The sequence below is a fragment of the Gymnoscopelus microlampas genome (genome assembly GCF_963454915.1).
Source record: "Gymnoscopelus microlampas genome assembly, chromosome: 24".
Classification (NCBI taxonomy): domain Eukaryota; kingdom Metazoa; phylum Chordata; class Actinopteri; order Myctophiformes; family Myctophidae; genus Gymnoscopelus; species Gymnoscopelus microlampas.
In genome coordinates, this window is record NC_139961.1 from 30,488,056 (window position 1) to 30,515,514 (window position 27,459).

Here is a 27,459-nt window from a genome sequence, read left to right on the forward strand (position 1 = left end):
ATAACAAACTCAACCGACGACAAAAGTGAATTTCTCCCATGGGATTAACAAAGCCCCCCCCCCTCCCTGCAGGTGAGGAACCTGACGCAGGATGGCGCCTTCAGTCCCTGGACATCATGGAAAGCGTGTAACCACGACGACGGCGAGGGCTCCAGCAGCAGCTGCATGTGTCGCGCTCGTTCGTGCGACAGCCCTGTGGCTCAATGTGGAGGGGCGCCCTGTAAGGGCCAGACCATCCAGGTGGCTAACTGCTCCAGGTAAGGTTAACACCCATGTTTAACCACATTAGGGCTGCAACTATCGAGTATTTACTTACTAACTTTTTTGATTAATCAATCGATTATACTTAAGCATTGGTCAAGCTTCACGTGACACGTGACAATATGTTGAAAGGGTGTGCTTTGATTGGCTAGCGAGACGCATGACGAAATACATACCTATAAATAGGTGAGTCACTTCGAAACATTGCATTGCATGTTTCGAAGTGACATCAGTGCCATCAGCCAAGCTAACATTTAGTCAGGAGATATTAGCAGAAAAAGTTCCAATCTTGGAATAAATTCCAATATTTGCTGGCGGAGACTTGTGCTCCGAGGAGCACATTGTCTAGTTAATCAATTATTTTGTATTAACTTATAATCGATTAAATAGATTAATTGAATTTCATTAACTGTTGCACCCCTAAACCACATGAACACTAGCATTTCTATTCTGGGGCCAACATGTGAAACTAGCCGAGCTCACCACACGGTGCAACGTAGATTGAAGGAAAAAGCGTATAGATCCCTGGTGGATCCGTTGTGTATACGTTTTAAGTGGTTAACATGTTGAAAATGTATCTCCAAGATTGATGTAATATTTTTACATTTTGGGGCAACTTTTTCGGGGGCAATTGTTGTTTAGTTATGTATACCTTTTTGCAGTATTGAGTCTGGTTTCATAACGCAAAATAATCGATCAGTGTTGTTATGTAGAGTTTGTTGTTTCTCATTTATTGGCAGCATTTACTGTGATGGCTGAACAGGCCCACTGTGGAATAATAATAATGCTGTATTTGGGTTCCAGGACATTTGTTTTCCGCTTTCTGAGCTTTTTTACCCTTTTATTATCAATTACAAAGCTGAGCGAGCAGCACAGGGGCTCCGCAGACAAAATGGCAATAAGGAAAAATATGAGAGCGATGCCTGTAGAATTTTGATGATGTAATTTTAATTCTTTGTGATTTGACAGGACCTACAGCAATAGAATATCTTCCTCCCTGTTATTCTAATTTTGTCCACATCTGACATGGGTTATTTCAGTACAATTTCTCCAGTTAGTATGTCTTATATTTTTTTATAATTTATAGTCCTACAACCTACTTTTAAAAACATTTGCCCATGCCTGATGGCTCAGCCAGTTAGTGCACAGACCAAATGCTCCTCATGATGAATCCTACTCCTGTCTCGTCTTGCATCTCACTCCTCTCTCTCTATCCTTGGTTTCCTGTATCTCTATACACAGATCTCAAATAAAGCATAACAGATTCAACAAAATACATTTTAGAATAATCTGTTAATCTTCTCATAATCTTAGAAGTACAGTATATGAAACTGGACATTCTCGTCTTTTACACTATTTTATTTCTTGAATCTCTTGACATTTCTCGACTCTCCTGACTGCCTTGAGTATAGCGAATCAATCATTTCAATCATCTCTAATGAACTCAAATCTTAGAATAATTGTCCAATGTTCAAACTGCCTTTTTGAATATTCCAAGGAAGCATCACATAATGACCTGCCAGCTCTTTTAATGCCCCACATTCATCACTGCTCTGTAATATAGGAATCATTTCAGAGAGGTCATTCCTTACTGTGATAATGGATTCAACAATTTACCAAAGTATCCATAATTACCTGACAAAGACGTCTGACAGATGTTCATTGGTTCAGACCTCCTCTCTATGAATCCACATGTAAAGTAAGCTGGCCTCTGCCGTTTGCCTCACTCAGCCCAGCTTTCTAAACTGTAATAAAGAAAATAGGGAAGGAGTTGGACACTGCATCCTGTTAAAATTGTCCTCTGATCCTCTGACACCGGTCACGTAAAGTAACTGCTCCAAAGGCTAGAACAAAAAGGTACAGAGAAGCAGCCTTTAGCTATTATGTCCCTGAACTTTGGAATAGTCTGCCGGGGGATGGGTCCCTGAATCTGTGGACATTTTAAAAATAAATTGTAGAGTTTTTTTTAGCATTGCAGTAATCATTATTTTCTGTGAAGCACGTTGTATTGCAGTTGCTGTATGACATGTGCTATATAAATAAAGTTTGATTGATTGATTGATTGATTGATTGATTGATTGATTGATTGTTTGATTGATAATAAAAAAAGTGTGCACAAGCAGTAAGCACCCTATGTAAAAAGACAAATGAATTAGAACAAGTTTCATAACAAATTAGATACTTGCTCACCAACAAACTAAAAGCACAGAAATGGAGACTTCTTAGATGAAATGCTAAACTTGTGCACAAATAGCATGTCATTAGTCCCCACTCCCCTGCGTGTACTGTGCATGTACAATACAAGCGAGATGAAATGGGGTTCACTCATGGATCATTTGACATTCCGTCAATGTGCATGCAAAGCTTGTGTGGTGAGGGTGTGAGAGTGAGCGTGGCGGGCGAAAATTGAATTGCTCTTTTACAGGAAGCGTAGATCGAATCAGAGAACAAGACACTGTCAGACAAAGAGGCACTCAGACAAATTGGGGGAAAGGTTTTTGTCATGCTGTTGTCGAGGCCCTGGATGGATTCCCGGTTGTCTGTCGTGTTCCTTAACTAGGGGGTCGATCAACCAACTCTAAATGAGGAATATATGGGTGTTATTTATTGTACTTGGTGGTTCCTGACTTTGTGGTCACTGTGCAATAATTGAGGGTCAGAGTGAAAGCCATTCGGATCTGACCAGTAGGCAAAATCTTCAGCAAGAGAGAGTTCTTATTGGTATATTGTGTTTTTCAAACTTGATTTTGTGCTTTAAGCTAATTATAATTACTGTAGCTAATTATAATTAGTCCTTTTATAATTAGTAATTATAAACGGACCATTTATTTATATATTATTTTACACTTTAACCACTTAAAACCTATAAAAACCTCATTTACCAGGGTCCCCCAGGGGTCTGTACTTTGTCACGTCCCTTGTTCCCTCTACACCAAATCTCTGAAATAGCCGATCTCCATGCTCACAACGCGCCGCTTGTAGTTATTAGTCTATGTAGTTATCGTCTATTTTCGCAGAATGTTCAACTATTCTTGTCAAATGTTCGCCTATGCCCAGAATAGGGATGCAAGGGTTTGTGAGGGTAAGATTAACACAATGGGATTTTAGGGTGTGGGGTGAATGAATGGTCCTCACCTCACTTTACTTCAGCCTTACGGCTCATGCAGAGGGAAGCCAAGGGGGGTGGAGACTGGAGACTGCTGTGATTACAGCCAGATCTTTAATGTATACGTTGCACTGAGATTGAACCCCTGTCTCACTCCACAGGCCCAAGGATGAAGTACTCCATCCTACCCAAGTCTATCTTTTAATACCTCAAAATTTCATACATGAGAATTTAAACACCTCATATATTTCCGCCTCTCGTACCTTTATTCAGTTCTTTTTGCATGTCCAAAGCAGCCTTGCGATTCCAGTGTAAGTCCAAAACTTGTGCAAAGCTGACTTATCAGGGCCTTGTTTCTAAGCAGGGACACGAGGTGAATATAAAATAACCACCTGCAGTGGTTAGAGTGTAGAACTAATAGCTCACAGCGAGTCACTACTATTTTGAGATGAGGGTCCGCGGCCAAATACATTCATATAAATTCATTTTGGTGGTCCTTGACATGAAAAAGTTTGAGCACCACATATAGCAACATATGTTTTTCAGAAACCAGTTAGAATTTAGAAGACATTTGTAGATGCGTTCCGGGATTGAATGGGTTAATGGGTTAAGAGTCTAAACTCTGTATGGTACAAGTGTACAGAGGGAAGAATGCAACCCCGCCGTCTGCTCTTGTTCAGTGTATTGAATACATGGGTCGATTCTGCATTCCATCATACTAGATCTGTCTGTGTCTGTGGTGTAATTGCTCTCTGCTCTCTTGTTCTCTCTCTCCCTCCCTCCCTCTCACTCTCTCTCCTTGTCTCCTTCCTACTCATCGTGGCCTGGCCCTCGCTATCTCCTCTCACTTTTCCATTAACCCCTCTCTCTCTCTTCTTTCTCCTTCTCTCTGCTCTTTATCTCTCTCTTCTCTATCTTTCTTCTCTCATTCTTCTCTCTTCTTTCTCTCTCCTCTCTCATGCCTCCTCTCTTACTTCTCTCTCTCTTCTCCTTCTCTTCTCTCCCTGTCTCTGTCTCTGTCTCTGTCTCTGTCTCTGTCTCTGTCTCTCGCTCTCTCTCTCTCTCTCTCTCTCTCTCTCTCTCTCTCTCTCTCTCTCTCTCTCTCTCTCTCTCTCTCTCTCTCTCTCTCTCTCTCTCTCTCTCTCTCTCTCTATCTTTCCCCGCCCTGCAGGAATGGAGGCTGGACTCCATGGTCATCTTGGGGCCAGTGCAGTACCAGCTGTGGCATCGGCTTCGAGGTTCGTCAGCGTTCCTGCAACAACCCATCGCCGCGCCACGGCGGCCGCGTCTGCGTGGGCCAGGGCCGAGAGGAGAGGTGAGAGGCGCCTTTTGACCTTCATCCCGCCAAATCTTGAGGCGAATAAAGAAACTGCACTCAGCTCAAGATTTTCCATTGACCTTTGACTTCATTCAAAGGTCAATGGTCACATCTTGAGGCAAATGTGGGAGCGGTACACACTGTACTGTTTAAAGCTGCAATCTGGAACTTATTTTAATGAATAAATTGTTATTTGAACCAATCTGTAAGGAAGAGTATGTTAATACAATATAACTACCACGTCTGCAGTGGTTGGAGGTGGTCTCACTACTATGTTTGGTTGGACACCTGCCTGTAGCACATAAGCATAATACATCCTCTGGCCAAGCAGGGATTACGTCTCGGAAGAGCAGTAGAAATGTGCTCTCCCACACGAAAAATAGTGGTTCAAATTCCGGGTAGGACATGAAGTTTACGGATTGCAGCTTTAAGTAAGGCTCTTCTTCTCTCTATCCTCTCTATCTGCCCTAACCATCTGTCTGTCTGTCTGTCTGTCTGTCTCCCCATGTGTGTGTGTGTGTGTGTGCGTGTGTGTGTGTGTGTGTGTGTGTGTGTGTGTGTGTGTGTGTGTGTGTGTGTGTGTGTGTGTGTGTGTGTGTGTGTGTGTGTGTGTGTGTGTGTGTGTGTGTGTGTGTGTGTGTGTGTGTGTGTGTGTGTGTGTGTGTGTGCGCGTGCGCGTGTGTTTGTGTGTGTGTTTTGTTCCCAGGCTGTGTAATGAGAAGGTCCCGTGTCCCCAGCCTGTGTTGTGGACTGCATGGGGGTCCTGGGCCCGCTGCAGTGCTGACTGTGGAGGAGGGGTCCACTCCAGGACCAGGACCTGTGAGAACGGAAACAGCTGCCCCGGATGTACCATGGTATATATACCTCAGAACAGTATTACATCATGAGATTGGATGTACCATGGTATACCTCACCACAGTATTACATCATGAGATTGGATGTACCATGGTATACCTCACCACATTATTACATCATGAGATTGGATGTACCATGGTATATACCTCACCACGTTATTACATCATGAGGACAGGGCATGAGGAGGAAATAGAAGAGGAGGAGAGGAGTGGAGTGACTTTGAACTTTACTATCCTCAATTAGAATTTGGGCATTTGCAAAAGCAGCAAATAAAATACCATAAACATAGTTGTGATAAAAAATGCAACAGAGGAAAAATACAAAGTATGACAACATTTCAAGAGGATAGAAATACACTCAGGAGGTACTTCAGAGCATCTATTCCAAGCATTTATTACAAACATTTATCTCAATATTATCCAACTGAGGTGATAAGTCATAACGTTTTGAGACCTGTGTCAATTGAATGCTTAAAAACATCACAGCTGCTACTGCTACTATCGATTACAACATCAGAAGACATTGGTTTGTCCATTCATCACAGCCCCTCGGTTCCAGGGTGAAAGCCAATGTATTCAACTCTCTGAATTTGATCTATCTTCTCTATAACTTTTTGTCTTCTCCTTTCATAAATTATGCTCGGGCACCAAACCACTTAGTTGTGTTCCTGCTATTTCCCCCACCCTCCTAATTCACTGAGCTCATAACACAGTTCAGCTCCCAAAAATGAAAATGAAGATAAAGGTCCCATTATGATTCAGCCACCAGTCTGCCTCAGAGTTACATTCATTATGGTGTCATTTGTTAGCCAGGCATCTGCCCATCTGCCCATCTGCTTGCATGCAACGCTAGAATATAGACACGGAAAGTTTATTTCTAAAGCACATTTTCAACGCAAGACAATTCAAAGTGCTTTGCACAAAACATTAAGCATTAAGACATCAAGACAGCAAAATAAACACATTATGAAATTACATTTGAATGTAATGAAAATAAAAGTTAAAAATAGATAGATAGATATTCAATAATAAAAATCAAATTAAATTAAATTGCTAAATATAAAATCCTACCAGTGAAAGCAAGTCTATAGAGGTGGGTTTTAAGAAGTTATTTCAAAGAGTTTTTCAGGTTGTTTCACATAATGTCTTCAGTCCAGACTACGGGCCAGCCAGAGGTGACATGCCAGAGATATCCTGCATATATTTCGCCTCTCTTTTGAAGTGTTTTTTTTATCAGAAACTATAGATTTTTCAGACGTACCAGTAGGCTGGAGACCTCCTGTTGTAGTGACCCTGTTTGAACTCTTTATTATTGTAACTTTTCTGCAAACGGTCCATGCCAAAAGGTATATACGCTCATTATCTCACCCTTAGACACAGTCTCTCAGCAGGGGAATGCAGACTTGCCAATTTATGCTGTCAGGGATGCCATGTCCACACCACTACATTTAAAAATAAATATCTTCTTTACTAGTTTCAAGGCTCGTTTTGAAAGTTTTCAAGCTACTAGCAAAGCAGCAAGATGGACGGATGGATGGTAAATGCCATGGTGCATTTATATAGTGCCTTTATCCATTCCAAAGTGCTTCACAGTTAAGCCGCTGTACGACGGAGCATAAATTAAGCATTAGAACGCTGCAAAGAAAAATCACATTACCCCATAGACACTGTGCAGCTTCACTGGGGCAGCTGGATGGAGGTGTCTTGACAGAAAGGCATACAGTTACATTAGACATTCGCTTTACCTACGTAGATTTTTCCAGCCAGTCAAACTGGGATTCAAATCATCTCACCTCAAAGATATTGTTTGTTTGCTCAAGTCTGCACCAGAGTCAAGTGTGAAAATGTGTATTTTTCATTTAGCGCCGTTGGTTTCATATTGCAAATGTTTCAAGCTCACCAATTTGTAAATAGGGCTATTTGTTTGTGCTCGTGGGTGTTGGATGTCAGTGTTGATTGGTCAGAAATTTGGTAGGGGATTCTACATTAGCCATGACGGAATATCAAATGCATTGTGTTGCCGTTTTATTGCTTTTCAGCTGTAGTTATTAACAGCAGCAACAATATGAGCACTCAGCAATTTCACTGTACTGAGTGAAATTAAATGTTCTCTTTTCAAAGGATGTCATAAATTTAATACATTTTAATAAGCATCTTTAATCGTACATTTTATACGGGATAACAAATCTGAATGCTCCTTAAATATTCTAAATGTGTCTACAGTATATTTGTATGGGCTATCATCCAACTGCTCTCTTATGTAAATGTTGTTCTAAGTACTCTCACAGGCACGGTTGATTGTTCCACTTTGTCATGCAGCCTAGATGGAGCTTTTTGTGTTTTCTTTCCTTTTAAGGATTAACTTTATAGGAAATAAGTAAACAGGGAAAAACTAGGGTGCTAAATACAGACAGATCCCTGGGGAACACCGGTTAATGAAGTACACCTGTGTACAGTAGGGTTTAAGTGGCTAAGACAAAACTAAACTAAGTAATTGACACCAAACAAGGTAAGGGTGAAATCCTCAAACTTGGTTCACTAACCTTTACACATCCCACCACCCTGTTCGAGAAATACATGGGCGTGGACGAACAGAAACGTTTCGTCCACGCGTTTGCAGATCTGCTTTTTCTCCATCAATGCGGATTTTAGCTGACAAAATATCAGACAATAAACATTAGATGGCGTGTCCATACAGATAAATGCCACACTTGCCAGTCTGGGGATTCTAACGATCTTCAACAACCTTCCAATAAACAGGCTCTGACATTTACGCGTTTGGCCCTCTGTGTATGTGATCCCCGCCAAAAAACGAAACAAAAACAAAAACAGAAGAGGCTCGCACACAAATCAAAAATCACAAATCAAAAACGGCGCTCCTTAGGATGCAAAAATACATCTTATTTTTATTCTAAGATATATATATTTTAGCATCCTAAAGATCGAGCCTAATTTTCTGATTTGTCAGTGTGTGAGACTCTTTTTTTGTGGACTTCTCGCACCTCGCTTTAGCTTTAGTAAGCCTTGAGTTGACCCATTAAAACCGGGAAAGCATCTGTGTCATTTTGGATTTTAGCATTGACTATTCAAAAATAGCAGATATACAAGCTCACAGTGCGTCACTTTGTGCCACGCTGCTATTTTTGAACATTTTTTTAAAAATCTTGAAAGTGTTTGAAATTTTTCTCTTCTGGCGGGTCCCTGGCACAAAACGTTTTCAGATGTGGGTCCGCGACCAAATGTCAATTTGGGAGTTTGGGAGAAAAGGTTTGAGAACTACTGACTTAGATTTTTTTTCCCCCTCCAGGAGTATAAAGCCTGCAACCTGGAGGCCTGCCCAGAGGTGCGTCGTAACACCCCCTGGACCCCCTGGATGCCCGTCAACGTCAGCCAAGACGGGGCGCGCCAGGAACAGAGGTCCCGCTACACCTGCCGCGCACTCCTCCCCGACCCACACCAGCTCCAGCTGGGCAAGAGGAAGGTGGAGACCCGTGTCTGTCCCAACGATGGCTCCGGGGCCTGCGAGACTGACCGTGAGTCTTGGCTGGGGTTTGATTTGATTAGATTTATTTCAGTGTTTATCAACGTCGAGTCCGGGGGGGTCCGCCAGCGGTCCAAATGGACCCTTACAGGTGGGTCTGTAACTCTGAGAGTGCACAAACGGTCCATTTGGTACCGTTTGTGCACTCTCAGAGAGTTAAATAAATACCCAGAGATATCAAGGTATTACATGCCTGTACGAGGCCTAATACTGCACATATCAAACTCTGGGTCCTTGAAATGAACACGGTTGAGATTCACTGGTTTATTTGACGTTTGGTTAAAAGAAAACACATGGAATGCAGATATGCTTCACAGGAAAAGGAACGTCATGGAGGACTTGCCACTGTGGTTTCAGACAAACAAAATAAAACAAAACAAAACAAAACAAAACAACAAAGAACAGGCAGGGGGGTGCACATGTGCTGATGGTTGGATATTTGTGTGCTTGTATATGGATATACTGCATGTATTGTGTGCGCGCGCGCGCGCACACACACACACACACACACACACACACACACACACACACACACACACACACACACACACACACACACACACACCATCCTCCATCCTCTGCATACAAGGGAGCGTGCTAAGCAAGTGCACTGCCATGGTGAGCCCTGATCTAAGCTGACAGAAGCCTTTAACAGCCATCTGGAGCACTGCTGTCTGGCCAAGTCCTTTTGTCTAGCAGTTACGCAGCCCTTTGAAATGAACAAAAACAAAACATCTGAGATATGGATGAAACATTTCTACTGACCTAATGGGAAGCCTCGGGGGTGGCACCTGTTTTCCATGTAAATAAGTTTTGTGTGATTGTACGCCTGTGTGTGTGTGTGTGTGTGTGTGTGTGTGTGAGTGTGAGTGTGAGTGTGTGTGTGTGTGTGTGTGAGTGTGAGTGTGCGTGCGCGTGCGCGTGCGCGTGCGTGCGTGCGTGTATACTTGAGTGCTTGTGCTTGTGCTTGTGCACGATGCAATTGTGTGCATATCTGTATTGTCTGGAAGAGGAACTAGTTCATTTCTGTCGCGACCCACATTGCATCTCACAAATGATTCATGATGGGCTGTTGTGTGGATTTAGTCTGAAATTGTTCAGCTTAAAGCTGCAAGGTGTTTTTATTTGTGATAAACCAGCTTAATCTGTAATAGGAGTTTGAGTTTATAACGACTTATTGTCCTTGATACAATTTACAATTTAGCAGATGCTCTTTATCCAGAGCGACTTACAGTAAGCAAGGTAAACACATCAAATGCAGATAGACAGTGTAGTGCCCTAGGATCATAGGTAAACCAAGAACCTAGAATCAGTCTAAACAATATTATATTAACAAATAAATAATAATCTGTACATTGAAACTATAGAAACTATAGGATACCAGGTAAACAAATGAACCTAGCATCTGTCTAAATAACGTTCTTAAATTTACATTTTAACCTTTGCATAAGACTGCATGGTTGTCAAGGCTAGGTCAAGTGCTAAGGTGGAGTCTAAAGATGTGAGTCTTCAGATTATGGCGGAAAATTGGGAGTGAATCTATAGTTCTAACTGCAATGGAGAGTTTGTTCCACAGTTTGGGAGCAGTTTCATAATCCTTTTTTCCTTCTTCCTTTTTTTGTTTAAACCTTTTTTCCCCCCATAACTTTTCATGAGGCTGTCTGTAAGCAACTTCCATCCCACCCATCCAAGCCCAGTAGACTAGATTCTCTCCTAAAATGTCTGCTGAAGGGGTCAGAATCACAGCGTGTGTGCAGAGATATGAAAATGTACATATTAACACATGCTCAATACCTTGGTTTATAGTATAGAGAATCCTATGGGACATCGACATCGAGTATATAGGGTGGTTAAACACTTAAACCCTATATACTTTGTCACATACTGTACGACGAATAGTGAAAATAGCCTCTGTTCAAGCTCATAACGCGTTGCGTCGTGGTGGGATGTATTGTGACTGTAAAAAAGGCTATTTTAAACGTTTTGTTAGGAAAATGTTTGCCTATAATGACAATCCCAAAATAGGGAAGCCAGGTTTAAAGCACATTGCATCACTACAAAAATAAAACATACTGTATTGGAAAACAAATAAACACTATTATTGTGTGTCCATCTGCGTTTTCCAGCTCTGGTCGAAGACTTGGTGAAGACCAGTGGCCGACCCGTGATCCGACCACAAGGTGCTCGCTGGGGCTCATGGGAAACGTGGTCCGCCTGCTCCCGGGAGTGTTCCAGAGGATTCCGCACGCGCAAGCGCACCTGTGCCACTCCGCAGGGCAAGACCACCCCCAACTCCTGCTCAGGCTCCCCTGTGGAGTACCAGGACTGCAACTCCCAGCTCTGCCCAGGTACAAGACTCAAACTCCCAGAAACACCCTGGGCCATCTAACTTTCTCATTCGTCACAATTGCAGAACATAGGGTTATAGAACTGGTTTTAGAACCAGTTCTATTCAAAAGATACCCCCCCCCCCCCCCCCCCCCCCCCAAAAAAAAAAAAAATTTTAAGTGCTGTGTGTGTGTGTTGTTTTATGTTCCAGTGAGCGGCGCCTGGTCCTGCTGGTCGCCCTGGACTCAGTGCTCGGCCTCCTGCGGAGGTGGACACTACCAGCGCACACGCACGTGCTCCAGCCCTGCTCCTGCTAACGGAGGAGATATCTGCATCGGCCTGCACACAGAGGAGGCCCTTTGCAACACGCACACCTGCGAGGGTACAGCACACACACACATTCATATGGCCTGCAACCACGTATAAATCAGGCATAACTCCCACCCTAACCCCTAAATCTCTAAACCTCTAAATGAAATGCCTAATCCTAACTCTTATCCCCAACCTGAAATGAAATATCCTAATTGTAAGCCTAACTCTAAAAGCTAATTTTAACCACAAAAAAAACATTTTTTAGGAAAACGGTCCTCACAATGTTCTCAAATTCCCTCACATGTATATGAATAGAAACACACACACACACACACACACACACACACACACACACACACACACACACACACACACACACACACACACCTGTGGAGGTGTTCATGCATGCATTCTCCTCTCTCTCCACCATTTCTTCAGGTTGGGGCGGGTGGACAGAGTGGGGTGACTGTGACGAGGAGGGTCTGCAGCGGCGGAGCCGTGCGTGCGGCGAGGACAGGGAGCCGGAGGCTGCCAGCCTCTGCCAGGGCAACCTCACCCAGGCCAGGCCGTGCCAGGCCCGTGAAGTGCCAGGTAACGACCTCCACTTAAATATACAGTAAAACCCTCAGTGTTCATTTAAGACCATCTTTAAATACACACTAAAACCCTCAGTGTTCATTTAACTACCTTTAAGCACTATATACTTTTTGTACAATGAATATCGTAAATAGCCGTTCTATCAGCTCACAGCGCGTCAGCTTATATTTTTGATGTAAAAAATATTTTTGGACAAAATGTAATCTTAGAAAATGTTATTTTTTTGCCTAGAATGACATGGACAAAAATTGGGATGTCGTGTTGAAAATGGTTTACTCTGAGAGAGACAAGATCGGTATCAGATTTGAACCCGGGGCCTTGTGCACTAACTGGCTGAGCCATCAAGCACCCCATTAAACTAATATTTTAATTCATATTTTACTGTGTAATCGCAAATCACAGCTACAACAATATGAATATACTAAACTTGATTTCTATAGCCAGTGTTGGGCAGTAACACTATGCAAAATAATATATAACTCTACTATTATTACTTTCCCCAGTAACGAGTAGTGTAAGTTATTACAATTGCAAAAACAATATTATTATTATTATTGTTGTTATTAATCCAAGGTGAGGAGCCTAGTAGAGAAGCCTGGTCAAGCACCATAGTAGAACGTTGTCACGTGCGGAAAATAATTAGCTATAAACACGTTGCAATGCAACGCATTGTTAGCATGTAGATCAGTTATTTTTTAGCATGCCCCATCGTGCTAAACTATGACATGCAGGAAGATAAGGAATCATGAGGGAGAAGAAAGACAGGCAAACTTTCAACACAGTATTGTCATTATTTTGAGTTTGTGTCAGTCAAAGATGCAAATGTTGTCCATTGCAAACCTTGAGCAGTCAGCAAATCACTTACAACCATGAATAATTCAACATCTAATTTGTTGAAGCATCTGCAAAGGCAGGTTTGAGAGGCTGCAATGTGTGCAGTTCCGCTGTTTGGTAGATTTGTGACTCCTGTAATGATAATTATTGTTCCAATCATGAAGGCCATGGCCCCTCAGATTGGCCTCACCCGCCCACACCACCCCAACTGATTTCAGCGTTGTCTCCTCTGCCTCTTTCCTGTTAAGGTTTTTAGACACCGGCATCTTTTGTTGAGATTCTGAATTCTTAACCCCCCCTGATTCCCCATCTTCAAATGAGTTCAATCAGTCCATTGACTCTGATTAGTCCAGGGCTGAGCATGTGTGAACCTTTACACAGAAGTTTAGACAAATATTGGTAAATTTGTAAATGGCAATAAAGTATTTTGTGAACCGAACAGCCATTTATTTATTTCAACGATTAAAAATTGTAAATTAAATTGATTATTTCTGTGCACTTAATATCATTGTTTTATTTGATGGCCTTCCTGCATAAAAATAATTATTTTATATTATTAATGTGTGCAGTTATGCAGTTGGCTGATTGGTGCCTCCTAATTTTTGTTCTAATAAAGTGGATTAAGTTCTAAAAGGAGCTGGCTATAGATTGTATTGTACATCACTTTTTCAGGGCGGTTGGGTAGCAAAAGTAATACTAATATATCTTCATTTAGCATTGTACTGTATATTGCACCTTTAAAATCTGAGTTTACTAAGTGCTTTAAAGGGGAAATCCACCCATTTTCAATATTTAACTATGTCATTAATATAGCATAAAGGAGTTGTGTGGAAATAAGAAAAAAGTTCCCCCCTTTCTGTGTTGCCTTGAACTGGAGGATTGATTTTGGGTTTAACATTGCAAATTACAACATGATGAGTCATCATGTTGTAATTTGCAATGTTAAACCCACAATCAATCCTCCAGTTCAAGGCAACACAGAAAGGGGGGAACTTTTTTCTTATTTCCACACAACTCCTTTATGCTATATTAATGACATAGTTAAATATTGAAAATGGGTGGATTTCCCCTTTAACACAGCAGGAGATTCAGAAAGCAACATAACAACAAAAAGCTAGAGGCCAAACAAAAGCAATACAACAATTGTATTTCAATCCGGTCATGCTTTTAAAAGTAGAAGGCAGAATCAGCCAAGGCTCCAACACTTCCCTGTTTCCCCGAACGACTTTTCAAAGTCACCGTTTCATCGCTTGGACGTTGATTTGGAGGAGTTGCGTTCATCAGGGCCAGACCGAGGCGGAGAGTAGGGCGTCTGGCAGTCACACAGGGCCTTGTTAAACCAACCAACCTAGGCATTTTGTCTATAAGTTATTTCTTCCTTACAGGACACGGGGGGCAGCCTACTCTCTCTTTTGCTTTTTATCTTTGCTGAGACAGACAATAGGAAGGCCAAGAGAGGGTGACAGACAGTAAGCCACAACGAGGTTAAGCACAAGTTGAGGAAAGAAATGAGTGGTCATACTGTACATTTTTCATCTTCCTGAGATATAATTATATATATTTAATGGATAATCTTGCCGTCGCAATATTTTTGGTTTTCAGAACCAAGCGTTTGCATAACCCCACCAGGAAAATGAGGAGGAATTATCTTCCCGGTGTGCTGCTCAAATGTGGAAATACCGTTTTGTCTGTCTGTCTGTTCCCCCACAAAAGAACATACAAAGGAATGCTGACTTCTTAAATCTGTGCCTGTGGAAATAAGATGGTAAAAAATTAAGATAAAGACAAAAAAAGATGGATTTATAAAGACGTCAGCATTCTAAATTCCTGATGTGCGTGCGTGCATTTGTTTGATCTTGTGGAGTTCTAGCAATTAGACTACTAGCAATTAGACATCATAGCATTTTCAGGTTTTTTTGCATCCATTTCTGTTGTTTTCTAATTCTGTATTTTTTGTGTTCTCCCACCCTCTCTTTCTTTATCTGTATCCCTTTATCTTCACCTACATCTTCCTTTCTCTGCATTGCCACCCTTCTCTCTCTCTCTCTCTCTCTCTCTCTCTCTCTCTCTCTCTCTCTCTCTCTCTCTCTCTCTCTCTCTCTCTCTCTCTCTCTCTCTCTTTCTCCCTGCAGTCATCTTACCGGGACAAGAGGAAGATCAGCGCTGTGGATGTAAGTTTTTCTTACCCCTCTCTCTCAACAAAGACATTTGCTGGGGTTACACACTCGCACACACGCACTCACAGGCACGTGCCCGACACTACCCACCCTCTCAGTTAATCTGCTTTTGTGTGGGGGGGGGGGCACTCGTTTTCATGCCCTGCCAATCCCGTCGCTTCCCAGGATGAGTCCACGCCACCCCAATTCATCACAGTCCGTCCCCCATCGAACAACCCCTCCTATGGCTCGTATGGTGACTTCACTCCACTGGCTGCTAAAGAAGTCAAAGGGACTAGATGTCCAATTCGCTTATTTTAACGCGCACACAGCAGTCGCTGTGTGGAAACTCATAAATCTTCATTCTTTAATGTGCTTTTTATTTGTTTCTGAGGCAGCATTACTAAATCACTTACTTCTCTCTCTCTTTCTCTCTCTGATCCCCATTTTTTTTCTCCCCACTTCCTCTCTCTCCTTCTCCTTCCCTCTCCTCTCCTCTCTCTCTTTCTCTCTTTTTTACTCTCCCTTCCTCCTTCTCTCTGTTCTTTTTCCCTGTCCAACAATCCAGTCTCTCCCCTTAACCATCTCTTAGATCACTTCATTGATTCCCGATATAGAATCGATGAAAGTACTACTCACTATTTTCAAGGCTTTAAAAGTCTAGCTCCTTACTGTAACACATCTCTGACCTGCTCACTACCAATGAACCAATCACAACTCTCAGATCATCATGCACTGGTCTCCTAAGTGTACTTAGAATAACGTCTAACAATATTAGTGTGTGTGTGTGTGTGCGTGTGCGTGGGATGAATTTGTATCTTTGTTCATAACACGCAGCCTTTACCTTGGTATGAAATGTGCTAAACAAACCAACTTGACCTTGCTTGACCTTCCCCTCCTCCACAGCCTTCACCTTGTTCCAGTTGGTGGCAGTGGGCGTGGCTAGCTTCCTAGCGGCAGTGCTGCTCTCCGTGCTGGCGTACGCGTACTGCCAGAGGACGAGCCGGCCCGCGGCCGAGTCGGCCGCCGTGCACCCCAGCACGCCCAACCACCTCAGCTACAACAAGCACGGCAACGCCGCGCCCAAGAACGAGAAGTACACACCCATGGAGTTCAAGGTTGGCATGGCGCTGCCTTTTGTTATCTGCTTTCGATTTACAGTCAGTTTACGGTACATATTTCGGTTTATATGTCGCTGCTGTCAGGCAGAAACCTCCTATCTCCATATTCTAACTTTTTGTGTTTTTTTTTTTTTTAATTAACGCCCTACTTGATCATACTTACTACAGCGTCACACAAAAGTATCCAAAGTAGCAGATCTGCAAACTCGAAACGTGGCGCGAAGCGACACGCTTTGAGCTTGTAGATCTGCTACTTTTGCGGTTTTGGAATTTGAATACTGAAAAGTTACAGTTTTGGACATACTATGAGGTTGCTACCCGACAGAGACGATATTCAAATTGAACGTTGTAGATATCAAGTAACCTACTCAAGCTGCAGCCGAGGGACACAGACACACACCCCCTCCCCTCTGCTGTGCCAAACTGGAAGTGACTGGAGTCAGTTTTGTTTTTCCCCAAAAGCCCTTGAATAGGATGGAAGACATGATCATGATTACTGTGATTATGGTAAGCTTACATTTCATATCACACACCATACAGTATGAACTCCTGTAACGTTCACTAGCAAAAAGATAAATTATACAATCTTAATAGTAAAATGTATATATGAATAAATATAAATATAAAAATATAGCGATACAGTCTTTAGTCATGACGATACGTATTGTCATGTTTTGAACTTTTAAAGTCTACCGTACCAGCCCTGACAAAAAAGGATAGTCATTTTGTATTTTAATGTGGATGCTAGAGAGTTAATTAATTTATAACTAATAATATATCATATATATATATACATATATATTAATTATATAATAATGTAAGTAATCCTACTATAATTCTAGTAACCTCACGGTGGTAGGTTGTGTCTTGGGGGGACTCTTGATCAAACTGCGCATGCGTCATTGCCAGGTTTCGCGAGAGAAACAAGCAGCAAGGTCTATGAAAACAAGTCCAAACCAAATATATATTTACATTATATAATAATGTAATAATGTAACCCTACAAGCAACGAGGTCTATGAAAAGAAGGCCAAACGAAGCACCTTCACACATATACCTTGCCTCTTGGAAAACAGCCGATCTACAAGCTCACAACGCGTCCCCACACCCACCTGCACTTTCACAACCAACGCCAAAACACAATACCACCAATATTGCCACTAAAGCGCTTACAATAAGCGAACATGGCAACACCGCAACACCGAGACACATGATTCCATTCACTGCGAGACTGCGAGTGCGTTCCGTTCACCGCAGCACATCAACTGCACAACAGAAACACGGCGACATCATTTACGCACGTTTACACAGAAAACATTCTTACAGATCTCTCTGTGTGTGTGTGTGTGTGTGGTGGGGGGGGTGGACGGGTCCGCGGCCTATATGCGTGTCAACGCATACACGGCTCGAGGGAGGGAGAGAGAGAGAGCGAGAGCGTGGGAGGGAGGGGGAGAGAGACACAGAGAGAGAGAGAGAGGAGAGGGGAAAGAGAGAGAGAGGGGGGGGGGGAGGGGGAGATAGAGAGAGAGAGGACAGAACAGGCTCCGTAAGGGTGCCGCGACGGGACCCGCGGGGGGAGGAGGGGGGACGGCACGACGGGACGCGCGGGGGGGGGACGCGCGACACGACATGCAATAACCCCCAGTTTGCAACTACTTTCGCCTGCGCCCTTCACCGGGTATGGTCTAGTATATATAATTCATATATCACAGCACGATATATTGTGACACCCATAGTATCTACTATACAACTGTAGTATCTATCTACAGTAGCTAATATTCGATATATTTGCATTCAAGCATGTACATTTACCAGGAACGGTTTTGGTCAGCTGCAGAATTTCATCAATATTGCAAAACCTTTACACTGTGCAAACCACAATTGCCCTGATGAAGACCTCTTGATAAAACTTCATGTTTGACAGTCTCTATTAATAATGCTGAAATGTGGAGGCCAATTAATTTTATATCCAATCTTCCCCGCCGCTTTGGATTTAGTGCCTTGGACACTGTGGATGTACTGTAGGTCAATGATTCCAGTTGAGTTTTGTAGCCTTAGAGCCATTTTCGCCTCTTTGTTGAAAGTTGAAAATGTTACCTCCCTACCGGCAACCTTTATCTCAAGTTTGCAGTGTGTGCAGAATAATCTGTGTACCTGTGAAGTTTGACAAAAGTGGCATAACCACTTAAACCCTATATACTTTGTTGACCGGAGTCCCCCCCTCATTTTTTCCCTCTACACAAAATCCCTTCATCAAAAATAGTCAATCTATAAGCTCACACCGCGTCACAACACATCGCAATGCAACATGTTGTGAGCTTCCAGATCGCTATTTCTGCCGAAGGTTTGCCCCAGAATTGGGACGCTAGGGTTCATGCAGTTAATTATCCTCCGTTGGTCTCGTTAACTTGTTCTGGAAAGACCATCACTCAAACAGTTTGATCCCCGGTGATGGGATTACCCAGGCTAATTAGTCTACGTCTCTGCCTTCTCCCCTGCAACCCCTGTGTGTGTCTAGTATAGATCTCCCACAATTGATGAGAGATACTAGACATGTTTTGTGTGTGAGTGTGTGCGTGCGTGCGTGTGTCTCTGTGTATTGACATTATGTCACTGTAGGCATGAGTTGTGGTGTTTGACACCTCTACACCCTCTTCTGAGTATGTATCTGGAATAATCCAAATGAGGTTAGTGAGGGTGGAATAGAAGGAAGGAAGGAAGGTGCATTATTTGACTGTACACAGTTTGCTCACTTTGAATGTCAAATCTCCTGTTCCAAGCCCTGCTGTACCTCTTCGAGACCTCAGTACACTACACATTGTATATAGAAAGTGTGTAGGTAAAGAGAAAGAGGTTGCACTGAAATAGGGAATATAAATACACAGAAAAACAAAAAGGAAAGTCAATCAAAATGACCAAAACTCGAAAGTCTTCCATTTATTAATAAATAGTCAGAGGGATGCTCATAAATGAACCAGCAACACCCCACCATCCCCCCCTCAATGGTTTTCTTCTGGGTCCTGAGGTTCAGAATCGTGAGCTGCATAGGAGACAAGGGCGAGTCAGAGGTCAGACTGATGGTTGGAACAGTACACTCCCTACATAGTCAGTCTGACATCCACCATGCTGTTTATCTCCAGCAGCCAATTCAGAGCCAATTTGAAGGCCAATATCCAAGATATCTAAAAACCTATTTCCAAAAGGCAATGCTTGTACGGTTTATATGAGATCTCAGGGACATTTGGAGCCACAAGCTTCCACGATCAAACCCCCCAATCTCTCAGCTGGTTAAAGGTCCCGGTAAGTCACAGGACAGCACTTCATCATCCTGCCTGACCGCCACTGTCATTTGGAAGAACCTTGAATTTCCCTGTTTTTGGAGCCACTGTAAACGGTCTCTGCTTGACGTCCATTCAGATCTCTAAATTGTTCTCAAGACAGTCCAGCTCAGCAAGTAATGTATGAAAGATTCGGTCCCAATCCTGCGTCTAAATAAAGTTCAAGTATGCACCACGGTATCGAGATCAAGGGACGGTAAGGTGCAGCTCGGCCTGTTTCTGAACACATTTGTTGTTAATTTGTAAACCACCATACCGTAACGATCATGATCACAAGAAATACATGAACGTTATTCATTATATTGGTCGTAGTAGCAGCATTGAGAATGTTAAGTGTCTGATACACTATAAAAACACTTATTTTGCAACACGCTGTAAGCTTGTAGATTGACATTTTTTTTAAAAACTCAGGTCTTGCTGTGTGTGCTCATCTCAACCTCATTTCTCCCTCTCTCTCTCTCTCTCTCTCTCTCTCTCTCTCTCTCTCTCTCCCCCCCCTCCCTCCAGACACTGAACAAGAACAATCTACACTCCAACGACGAGACGTGCAACTACTTCAGCTCCCCCCTTCCCTCTAGCAACGTCTACACTACCACCTACTACCCCCCGAGCCTCAGCAAGTACGATTTCCACCCCGAATCTCCCTGTAGGAACTACATGCACAGCTGAGAACCCCCCAACCAAGAACCCCAACCGAACAAAGCCCCCCCCCCCCCCCACCCCCAAAAGAAAAGCGAGATGCCTGGAGGTCCCCAGCCCCTTAAACAAAAGCCCCTGTTGCAAACTGAAACCCCCCCAAACTGTTTCTTCTTGTATTTTGCAGCTCCTCCATTCGTGGAGGGGTTCTGCGTGGGGTTTGCCAAAGCGTAAACGTGGGCATGGAGCCAGACCCCCGGAGCTTCGGCCAAGGCCAGAAGCCACACTTGATCCAGAATGCATTCGTATTCAGCAGCACAAACCCATGTGTGCAGGAGCCTACGAAAACGAACCCCCACGGGTCCATCACGGACCCCATCCGTGGTCATCACAGTTACTCCATGAAGATTGTAAGCACGATATGCCATTTTAGTGAAATTGTCAACAGAGAGCCAGTTGAAAATGGCATCAAAACGGCATTTGGTTTTAGGTTAAGCGTGCGTTAACTACAGTACACAACGTTTTATCTTCTTTTTGTAATACCATGTGATGTCTATACATTCGGACATCTTTAATGTAAACCTTTTCAAGACTTTGTTGCCGCTTGTCTCGCTTGCCTTTTAAAATGAGCCAGACCGCCTGCATCAAATCCATTGAGTGTACGAGCAGGGAAAAAAAAGGATTCTGACTGTAATTCAGAAAAGAAATACAAGTAGTGATGCATTCGCAATGCGGTGAGGTGGCAGACAACGCGATAATCACATTTCAGATTAATTCACTGCATGCATTTGCTGCGTTCGGTGTGTGAACTGGGGATGAAGCAAGGATATCAAACTGAAAAGAAACACTCAATGAATGAGCGACTTTTATCTTGTTCATAATTGAGTGAGATGTTTCTTTTCTGCTCGTCGAATGCACTCAACTCTTTGGCAAGGCAAGTTCTACGAGGAGTCCAATGCTGTACTATTGTGGAATAACAGGCAGCTTTGGACACGTTTATCACAAGTGCGTTCTATATTTTCACAACGCACGATCACTTTTTCTGATGTGGATGTTTTGTGACAAAGCGGCACTATCCGTGGGACGAGGACCGGAGCTAATGTGTCGTGAGAAATCCTCCCCAGAGTCGTTAGCCTCGATTTGGGGTGGTGGGTGTGCGTGTGTGTGCGTGTGCGTGTGTGTGCGTGTGTGTGCGTGTGTGTGCGTGTGTGTGCGTGTGTGTGCGTGTGTGTGTGTGTGTGTGTGTGTGTGTGTGTGTGTGTGTGTGTGTGTGTGTGTGTGTGTGTGTGTGTGTGGGGGGCAAAGGATTCAACGGGGTCAGAAGATACTCACAGAGGCATGTTGGCAGCCCGCTTGCTTTCATTTTTCATATTTCACGGATGGTGGACTGGAGCGTATGGGGGGAAACAATAGCGATGAAGGACACGTTTGACAGGCTTCCTCATGCGTGGCGCCCGGGACGCTAGCTCGCGAACCTTTTCCCGCGGCAGACCGCGCCAGTCCATGACGGTGTTGTTAGATCTGTCAGGTTCACCCAGTGTTATTTGAGCTGCTTTAGCCACTTGAACCCAAGCATCCCTAATCTGCTTGGAACATTCGCCGGAAATAGCAGTCCTACAAGCTCACAACACGCCATGTTTCAACTTGTTGTGAGCTTGTAGATCGGCTATTTTCAGTTAAGAGATTTGGTGTTGAGGGAAAAAGAGGATGTACCAAGTGCAGAGCCAACCCAGTCAACTAAGTATTGGTTTAAAGTACAGTACAAGTATACCTCTTATCTCCATATTCTAACGTTTTGTATTTTTCTTAAATTAACACCCTACTTGATCATACTACAGCGTCACACAAAAGTATCAAAAGTAGCAGATATACAAGCTTGAGCATGTAGATCTGCTACTTCTCTACTATTTTTTAATTTGAATCCTGAAAAGTAACTGTTTTGGACATGAGTTTTCCACCCGACAGAGACGATAGAGGGTTTAAGTGGTCAAAAGTTTAAAAAAAAAAGGTGCCTGTACAGTGTTGTTACCGACAAGTATTTCGCCTGAGCAAATCCTTGAACTAAAGTGAACTGCTGCAAAATCAAAATCCATTTCTTGTCATGTGACTACAAGAATAGGAGCAGATGCCCATTCATCCAGACTACATGTCTTTTTAAGCAGAATGTGATTTTTGAGTGAACCGCAAAAGGCACAGAAAGAGAGAGAGATAGAGAGAAGAAAACTGTATCTCACATCACTCACTGCTCAACTGGAAGGGTTCTGCTTGACATTTTCTTCAGGAGAAAAAGGACTCCAGTCAGGCCGTCAGAACGCCCTTGCTGATAAGCACCGTCTATCTGCACAGTGTGATCTGTTTAGTAAGGGTGCTATTTTTACTGTTTTGTTTTTTACATGTCATGTCAAAGGGAAATGTTATTCTTGTTGTCATGTGTTCTGCATTTAGAGCACGTAGTACTGTCAGCCCTCCCTGGACAGAGTGAGATAAGTGTGGATATTATTACCTTGGGCTTGTGTAAACATTACTTTCACTCTCAGCACATTTTGCACCACGGTATCATTTTTCACGACTCCTTCCGTGGCCGGGAGATTTGTTAGTGATGAGAGCAGCACGTTTTTTTTGTTGTTGTTTTTTTCATCGTTTTTTCTTTCGACAAATGGTTGACTGTGTGTTCGTGTGTGTGCGTGTGTGTGTGTGTGCGTGTGTGTGCGTGTGTGTGCGTGTGTGTGTGTGTGTGTGTGTGTGTGTGTGTGTGTGTGTGTGTGTGTGTGTGTGTGTGTGTGTGTGTGTGTGTGTGTGTGTGTGTGTGTGTGTGTGTGTGTGTGTGGGTGTGTGCACCTGAGCGTGTGCCCGTGCGTGTATGCGCTCCGCTGTGCCTGTGCGTATGTGTGTGTGCGTGCAAATGCATGTTTGGAACAGTCCATATCCTACAGATGCGGTTGGTGTGTGGGCCAAAACCGAACTGATGGTGATGAATGGGGCTAAATCATGTCAAGCCCCTTAACACACGCTACAACACGCCAAGATATCGACTTTCCCGTTTCGCCTCATAATTTCTGAGCTGTAAATTCTGTGCAAACGGCATTCCTCCAATGACAATAATCAAAGGTACTGTGTGTTGTAAAATGTATATTATTCCAGACATGTTGTTTTGTTCAAGCTTACGGATGTAATTACTGTATGTACTTTGTAAATACCTTGAAGACCAAGCAATGAATAGAGGCGTTTCCCTCTGTTTTATATGGTTATGTAGCATGAAGCTCCGAGCCCCAGTGATGTAAGCAACTGCATATTCAAGACACAATGTGGCATTTTACTGATTAATTAATTACGTCTGGCTGTGAGTATTGGTTTGTGTGAGAGTGTGTACTGTAGTGTGAGAGTGAATGTGTGTGTGTGTGTGTGTGTGTGTGTGTGTGTGTGCGCGCACGCACGCGTGTGTGTGTGTGTGTGTGTGCGCGCGCACACGCGCGCACGTGTGTGTGTGTGTGTGTGTTCACATTTGCATGGTTACATGCTTGTAAGCACACATGCCTGTGTGAGTGAACTCGCATGTGCTGTAGATCTATGAACGTTTTTGACCAATAGCGTTCTTCACTTGAGCCTAATATACACTTTGCCCTACGACAGTCGCTGAAAATATCCGCTTTTACGGTTGAAAATGAGTTATTTTTGGGTGAGCGACAAATCGTATGACAATGTATAAATTAGGCCTCAATTATTTACAGGGGCCTAGTGGTGTCTGGCTGGATGTGCTGCTATTTGCATGTATAAAGGGCTGCATTGCCTTCTATGCAACGGACACTGGTGGTACTCTCACATGCGTTATGTGTATCTCTCACACAATCTGTTGATCTTTAAAGGAAAAGTCAAAAGGAATTTGCTTCCCCCCCACCCCCCCACCCCGCCCCAAAAATAAGAAAAAAAAAATCCCACACATCTGTTATTGAATATGATTATATGTGAGTTTAACTGAACACTGCCTTTTGGACACTGTGAACTTTTGGTACTTTATATTTTTGTATATTGTTCACTGTAAAAATGAGATGAATAAAACTTTGAACTTTGGTGCCAAATGTTCTGTAGTCATCAGTATTGTCAGTATTACATTGCACAATTTTTTTCCTCCTATGAAGACAGTTTGATTTTCCTATTCACTTGCCCTCAAATATGCTACTTTATCTCAATCTGACAACATGGAAAAGATTATTAATTTAACTGAGATTGTAAAACATGTACCCATAAAACATGACTCATTTAGCATTTTAGTTGCACTTATAAATTACTTTGAGAATAAAGATTTGGTTATTACTATGAAATTACCAATGCTAGAATAGGTCAGGTGGATATCTGTTGTTGGCAACAGGTGACAAAAGTTAGGTTCCATTTCTATTGTCTCATTACATTGCTATGGTACGAATAGGGTACATTGCAAAGTACTGTAAGTTTTTAAAAAAAGGGGATTCATTTGAAACACTTTAAGAGCTCTCCAAAGGTTCTCCCAAGGGACAGGAGGTTTCAGAAGAGGTGGGTTTTTTCTTGCCCGCAAACCACATCGACTACCTAAGCTTTATGAAACAGTCAGTCCATCGAGGCATTAAACTTTGATGTCTTCCTTTTAATCTTTGTCTGTCTAACCTGTGCCAACATCACCTCCTCCTCGGTGCCGTCAGCATCCATTATGAATCAATCCCTGCTCTGAAGAGATGTGAGGATGGTGCGGTCAGTGCTGTCTGATAATGTGCCTCGGGAGGCTAAAGTAAAATCTATACTTTGTAGCAGCAAGACGGTGCCACTCGTCAACGCGCCACAAGTTATGGAGTATAAATTATAGAGTAGAGTAGACTTACAAGCCTCTAAATCCTTCACTTAACTAGAGACTGACGACCTTCGTTCGTTGCTAAAACTAGGTGGAAACAATTACAGATTAAAAAATGATATACAGTACATACATTAATTCATTAATTAATTAATTCATACAGTACACACATTCATACATACAGCACATAGATCATGTATGTATGTATGCATGGCATGCATACGCAAAATGAGTGCATGCATGCATGCATGCATGCATGTATACATACATACATACATACATACATACATACATACATGCATGCATACATACATACATACATACTAGGGGTGTGCCGATATATCGTCCCGCGATATATCGCGATACGTTTTCGCGACGATATGTATCGTTTTGGAAAAAAAAAATATCGTTTTTACAATCATAATAATCAGGCATGCAAACGGCCCCGAAGTGAAAAGAGTGACAACATGTTTTTTTTTCGGGTCAGGTGTCATACTATTTGGATTCAAAACGGCTATTGTAGCTGAAAAGCTACAAGTTTGCATGTCTGAATAATGCAAAAACAGAATTATTTGTTTGCATTTTCTTTTTTTCTCCTCCATATATTTTCATAATAAAAAAAGTGCGTATCGTATCGTATCGAAATCGTATCGAAGTTGTGAGCCAAATATCGTATCGTATCGTTTCGTGAAATTAGTGTATCGGCACACCCCTAATACATACATACATACATACACTCTTTTTAATCATTCTGACACGAATAACACATTTGGCAGACCTTTTGGAGACATACATTATATTGTAGGGGGAACACATTATGACAGGGATAAGTACCGTGGTACAATACCGGTCACAAGCGGTAGTGTTTGTATTAAGTGGCAGCAGGTGGAGAATAACTGCTTAATAGGTTGGCAGTTTAAGGTTTTCCTCTCGAGAAAGACGGAAGCCATCCATTTCCTTACAGCTGTTGTGGATTAGGAGGCTTAGGCCTCTCCAACCACCTCTTCATCAGTTCAAAGAGTATGCTATGAGTTAATTTACTTCTTGTTGTATAATGGTGTGGATCCATTATTTTCCACTATTATCCATATTGTTAATGGAATGGATACGTCAGCTTGAGCTTCTCTAAACTTAGGCTTTGAATGTCTTACAGTGCACTTGTATTTATTGACATTTAGTCTTTATAGTTTATCAGCTAATGGCATTGGATTCTCTTTGATTAAGAGATCACATCATATATTAAAGTCTAATACAATTAACACCTTTTATTTGGCAGTCTTTCCTATACTCGCCCAGTAGCCTCATTGTATAGATAATGAACATGCAAAGCCCCAGTCTGCTGTCTTTCACTGATAGAAGCTTTTTTTCTGGTTTTCCTCTCAGACCCCTTTTCCTGTGGTGGTATGTAGAAGATGCATAGCTGCATATTCCACTTAAAGGAGAATTTTGGACTAAAGTTTTATTACCTTTTCTATGATGTTATGTTATCTTATTAACATTTCATAACTCCACCCCTGGTCCGCCACAGCTTAAAAGCCCTCTAAGCTGCCTCATTCACTAGAATGGGGAATCTCACTTACAGTTGAAGCGGATAGGCCTTAGGTTAGATCACATATTTTGATAGCTTTTTTTTTTTTTTTTTTGGTGAGATCTGATGTTCATAGTGACAGAACACTATGCAATAAAAAAAAAAAACAGAAGTCTCGCTAGACGAGATTGAAATCTCGAGATTGAAATCTCGTCTTGCGAGACTCCTGTTTTTTTTTTTTTTTTTTTTTTTTTTGGACAGTGTTCTGTCACTATGAACGTCAGATCTCTCAAAAAAAAAAAAAAAAAAGCTATTAAAATATGTGATCTAACCTACCTAAGGCCTATCCGCGCACCTTTTTAAGCTGTGGCGGGCCAGGGGTGGAGTTATGAAAAATTTCTACTGTACCATTCATCCTAAGATATCATAACATCTCCTTCCTGTTTCCTGTTTGCTGCACCAGAAAAGTGCTCTGTTGTGCTGCTGCAAAGTTTTAATGATATTTCCACTGTTTTTATATATTTCTGGTCAATATATACCTCAATATATTGATATTAGTAGTTAAGTGGACTTGGGCAAGAAGTGGCTGTGGACCAACAACTGCTGGAGGAGATATTTGGAGGATTCAGTTCGGGGCCTACCTGAGGTCTCCCCAGCTCAAGCCAGGGCCTACCTGAGGCCTACTGCCCAAGCCCTCTAGCCTGCAGCAGG

The 27,459-nt window shown here is 42.5% G+C and overlaps 1 protein-coding gene across 3 annotated transcripts in view; it reads left to right on the forward strand.

Annotated features, from left to right (window-relative positions):
• The window catches only part of LOC311040383 (semaphorin-5B-like), a 95,696-nt gene extending 72,631 nt beyond the window's left edge, over nucleotides 1-23,065 (forward strand). For 2 of the 3 annotated variants that reach the window (XM_084050633.1, XM_084050634.1), the window contains exons 13-22: nucleotides 73-257; nucleotides 4,539-4,682; nucleotides 5,392-5,539; nucleotides 8,847-9,072; nucleotides 11,207-11,428; nucleotides 11,620-11,790; nucleotides 12,159-12,311; nucleotides 15,284-15,322; nucleotides 16,214-16,425; nucleotides 20,273-23,065. In XM_084050633.1, the coding sequence (XP_083906759.1) occupies nucleotides 73-257; nucleotides 4,539-4,682; nucleotides 5,392-5,539; nucleotides 8,847-9,072; nucleotides 11,207-11,428; nucleotides 11,620-11,790; nucleotides 12,159-12,311; nucleotides 15,284-15,322; nucleotides 16,214-16,425; nucleotides 20,273-20,434 (1,662 nt within the window). In that variant the 3' untranslated portion in view covers nucleotides 20,435-23,065. Of the gene's footprint in view, nucleotides 1-72; nucleotides 258-4,538; nucleotides 4,683-5,391; nucleotides 5,540-8,846; nucleotides 9,073-11,206; nucleotides 11,429-11,619; nucleotides 11,791-12,158; nucleotides 12,312-15,283; nucleotides 15,323-16,213; nucleotides 16,426-16,780; nucleotides 16,936-20,272 lie in introns of all 3 variants that reach the window. The other variant, XR_014600266.1, reaches the window with a different exon arrangement.
• The last annotated feature ends 4,394 nt before the right edge of the window (nucleotides 23,066-27,459 follow it).